The sequence below is a fragment of the Trypanosoma rangeli genome, assembly GCF_003719475.1.
Source record: "Trypanosoma rangeli strain AM80 chromosome Unknown Tra_15.4_contig_00183, whole genome shotgun sequence".
Classification (NCBI taxonomy): Eukaryota; Euglenozoa; class Kinetoplastea; order Trypanosomatida; family Trypanosomatidae; genus Trypanosoma; species Trypanosoma rangeli.
This window is the reverse complement of record NW_021705927.1, coordinates 20,635-24,468: the sequence shown is the minus strand read 5'-3', so window position 1 is coordinate 24,468 and position 3,834 is coordinate 20,635. Positions and strand designations below refer to the sequence as shown.

Sequence of the window (3,834 nt, the reverse complement as noted above, 5' to 3'; positions counted from 1 at the left end):
CCGTCTATGTGCTGGGCTCTTGTATATGATATGCGTCTGCTGGTTTTATCGTCTTCAACGTATCTTTCTTTGTTTCTTTGTTTCTTTGTTTCTCCGTTTCTCTCTCTGTGGAGATGCTGCGTGCAGCCCACGCTGGTGAAGCTGGTGGTGGTGGGATTGAAACTCACATGCGCATTTGCACTTCTCTTCTCTTCTGGGTTTCTGCGTGCGTCTGCATGCATGCGGATGTTAGATAATTTTTTTTTGTTTTTGTTTTTTGCTTTTTGCTCAGGTGAAAACACATTGAGGCGCGAACAACTTAACAAAGCGACACGGCCGCAGCTGGGGGATACGCACTCACGACTGACTGGGCGGCAGGATTCAAAGACTCCTACGGAACGGACTTTACTTTCTTTCTCTTTTTCTCTTTTCTTTTGCGTTCTCTGTTCCGCAGTCATGGAGGAGCCGGCTGACGTTTCCGCCAGCGTGCCAGGAAGAGTGCGTTCACTGACTGCCGCGGAGGAGGTCGAGCCGTCAGACGCCGAGGCGCCTTCTCCACGCGTGCCTGACGCCAGCGTGAGTGCTGAGATACCTGCATCGCCTAGGAATACCGCCACTGATGGCGTGTTGGTCGCAGCAATTGATGGGGATGCGGCGGCAGTCGCACCTGCAGCAGACTCTGGCGACGATGTGCAGCGGCGACTCACAGCGATGGACATGTTCCCTGGCGGTGGCATCGTTGCCGGGGCAAACACTGAGGTGCCTTTGTCAGCCGAAGTGATCTCCTACGCGAAGGTGGAGAAGACGCTGGAGGACGAGCGGAAGTGCTTAGCTGAGGTAAAGAGCACTCTTGAGGAGGTGCACGAGGCGGAGCAGGCGCGGCACGCGATTGAGGGCAGCTTGAGCTCTGACACGACCGAGAAGGAGGATGCGGATGAGCCGTGTGATTTCCTGTATTACGAGGACGAAGAAGACTCTGCCGTGCGCGCCATTGAAGACAAGGAAACCAACTTTTCCGCTGCCGTTAAGAACCAAAAGCTTCCAGAGGTTACTGAAGCGGCGAGTTCCACAGCGGCAGACGGCGATGGCAGCAAAGAGGCTTCTTCGGCTTTGTCAAAACGAAGGGCGGGCGGCCTGCAGCGGCCGCGTTTTTCTCTGAGGCGGGGCGAGGGCGGCCGCCTGTACGCGCGATTCACGCCGCTGACAGAGTCTGTCATTCGCTCGGCGTGGGGAGAGGTGGTGTCGAGGCGGGATGCGCAGTTGGAGGCGAGGATGCTTCCGGAGGATTGCCGGTCCACGCGGCCGCGGCCGCGAGTTCGCACTTCCTCGGCGGCGGCTCACCCTCGCCCGCTTTTGCCGCCTGTGAATGGCTCGGTGCTCTCGCCACCTGGCGGGTCACCGCCGCGAGCAGCAATTCTTTTGGATCTCCAGCGCATCGTGGGGCGCGCCCGCTTTGAGGCGCTGCAGTGGACGTGTGAGCGGATCGTACCGGACGTGGTTCATGCTTCACCGAGAGGCGGCAGGGCGGAGGCTGTCGATGCCACGTCCACGCCGCCGCTCAATTACGCAGCTGGTAGGTATTTTCTGCCGCGTGTGTGGAGGACTGTGCCGCCAGGGTCGGGCAGCACCAAGGCTTACGCCCCTTACGCGCTGGGAACTGGGACGATGGGCGCCAACTCAGTGAACTACCCGTGTGCGATGGCATCCACAGCAGCCGCACATGCCGTACAGCCCGAGGGGGAGAATTCCTTTGCTGCGGCGCAACCCAGGACTGACGGACGTTCCACTTCTGTTGTGATGTTGCCTTGCGTGTCGGACAGTGGTATTTCTGCTGGGCCGGCAGTTATAAATACTCCAACGCAGCCCATTGGACGGAAGCGTGTGGCCACTGCGTCAAGTGCGCCTCTCATGCGAATTGGCTCCACATCTTCCCAGGGCGGAAACGTGAGACGGAGCTCGTATTCGACTCCGCGCCCATCCCTATCCAGCTCCCTTCCCACCAATGGCGTACGCAAGCCTTCATGCTCATTGCCCATGTACTCAACGGCAGAGCAGTGCCTAGAGAAGGAGCGGGATTGCCTAGAGCGCGTTCAAGACATCGTGGAGAAGTTCTACGATAAGTATACCCGTTCCTTGCAGGATGCTCATGAGATGTAGCCTTTGAGCCCCCCTTCAGAGGTTACCACCGACGGCTTGAATGCGGCTGCCCGGGTGTAACTAATGTTATTTGTTTTTTTTTGTTTTATTCTTCTGGTTATGTTGCAAATCTTTTTATTTTTCCCACATCGACTTCTTCTTTTGGTTTCTGTGAAGGACGATATGCCTTCAGCTTTGCCGTTTCTCTACAGTCTGTGCGTGTGTGTCTTTTTCTCTCTTTTTTTTTTTAACGTGTCGATATGTGAGGCTAGTCATACAACCTGATTTTTCCCCTTTTGGATTTGCCTCTTCGTTCATCCCATTCCCGTCTGCTTGTGCGTGTGTGGAGGTGTATTTTCTTCTATTCACAAGTCGAATGTGCTCCTCTCACTGGATCCCTTGCAGCATTTTCCACCTGCCGCTATTTTTTTTTTTGTTCTTTTGCTCGCCCTCCCGTTGTACGCGGTGTGGGCAACGCTGCCATGTGGAGAGTTGGGGACGGTAAAGTAGTGGCCGGAGAGGAATATATAAAACAACAACAACAACAACGGAAGCGGCAACGAAAAGAGAGAAGTCTGGAATGAGTATGCATGTACATGAATGCTATGACAACGTTTTCTTTTCCCCCCTTTTTTTGTCTTCTTCATCTTCTTCTTTTGCTTGCATTTAATGCTCTGCGTCCGCACAGAAGGTATGCTGGCATGTCGCACACTGTGGGCGATCTCGCTATGCCTGTCTGCCAGTTTGTGCGTATATATGCAGACATATGTATGATTGTGATTGTGATCGTTTGTTTGCTCGTTTTCCTGTTTTTATTGTGGCTGTCCTTTTGTATTGTGTGCTTAATGCCTCTTTGTGCCCCCACCGGGATGTATTCCCCTCCCACTCGTCACCCAGACGTTTGGCGGACTACAGCTAACATGTGCATGCCTGCTGCTTCTGTCTCCTTTCCTGCCGCTCTTACTAGGCGCGTGCGTGGGCTTTGTTTGTTCTCGATTCGCATTCCTGCGAGCGTTTCAGCATCTCCCTTGCAGCAGAGCAGAGCAGAGCAAACAAAAGGAGACTACCAGCAACCAAAGCGACTTCGCAACCCACTAAAGGATTTCCACGGAAGTCAACTCCTCTCCGTTTTTTTTTTGCTTTTTTGCGTTCTCTGTTCCGCAGTCATGGAGGAGCCGGCTAGCGTTTCCACCAGCGTGCCAGGAAGAGTGCGTTCACTGATTGCCGCGGAGGAGGTCGAGCCGTCGGACGCTGAGGCGCCTTCTCCGCGCGTGCCGACGCCCCCTCAGGTGCGTGGACAACGGCCTGAAGTCATGTGCCACGTTGTCTCGCTGGAAAACGTCTCCAATGAAGCTTCCAGCGGCGTGGATGAACGGGGGCGGCACCAGGCGTCACTCGCAGAAAAAGACGCGTTGGACGTGATGGCGCCGCGGGAACGACTCACCGCTGCATGCCACAAATTGGCGATGCAATGTCTGACGTACAGCAGGGTGGGGAACGCCGTTGTGCGCTCTGCGTGGGACAGTCTGCCCAGCCCAACAAATGTGGGCGCTGCTTTGCCTTCGTCTGCGCTGCGCATTTACGCGAAGACACAGCCGTCGCTGACGCGTCGCCTGTCGTGGGGGAAGTTCACGCTGCAGCGGAGCCAACATTCGCCACCCATTAAGCCAGCCGCATGCACCGCCACAGCTGCACCTGACGTCACCGTGAAGAAGTCGC

At 55.5% G+C, this 3,834-nt stretch overlaps 2 protein-coding genes across 2 annotated transcripts in view, besides 5 other annotated features; both read left to right on the top strand.

The window, feature by feature from the left end:
• Window positions 1–62: 62 nt before the first annotated feature.
• Window positions 63–105: a sequence feature (GA-rich).
• Window positions 106–236: 131 nt separating this feature from the next.
• Window positions 237–265: a sequence feature (A-rich).
• A 170-nt stretch (window positions 266–435) lies between these two features.
• On the top strand, window positions 436–2,136 carry TraAM80_05553 (uncharacterized protein; the record flags this gene model as incomplete). Its single annotated transcript, XM_029382427.1, has 1 exon — window positions 436–2,136. One exon carries the CDS (start codon window positions 436–438, stop codon window positions 2,134–2,136), a length of 1,701 nt encoding a protein of 566 aa, XP_029237731.1.
• A 69-nt stretch (window positions 2,137–2,205) lies between these two features.
• Window positions 2,206–2,240: a microsatellite.
• A 406-nt stretch (window positions 2,241–2,646) lies between these two features.
• Window positions 2,647–2,664: a microsatellite.
• A 79-nt stretch (window positions 2,665–2,743) lies between these two features.
• Window positions 2,744–2,777: a sequence feature (GA-rich).
• Window positions 2,778–3,041: 264 nt separating this feature from the next.
• Window positions 3,042–3,834, top strand: part of TraAM80_05552 (uncharacterized protein) — a gene marked incomplete at both ends in the record, with an annotated part of 942 nt that continues 149 nt past the window's right edge. Inside the window, one exon of the mRNA XM_029382426.1 lies at window positions 3,042–3,834. This exon is cut by the window's right edge and continues 149 nt beyond it. Coding sequence (XP_029237730.1) covers window positions 3,042–3,834 — 793 coding nt within the window.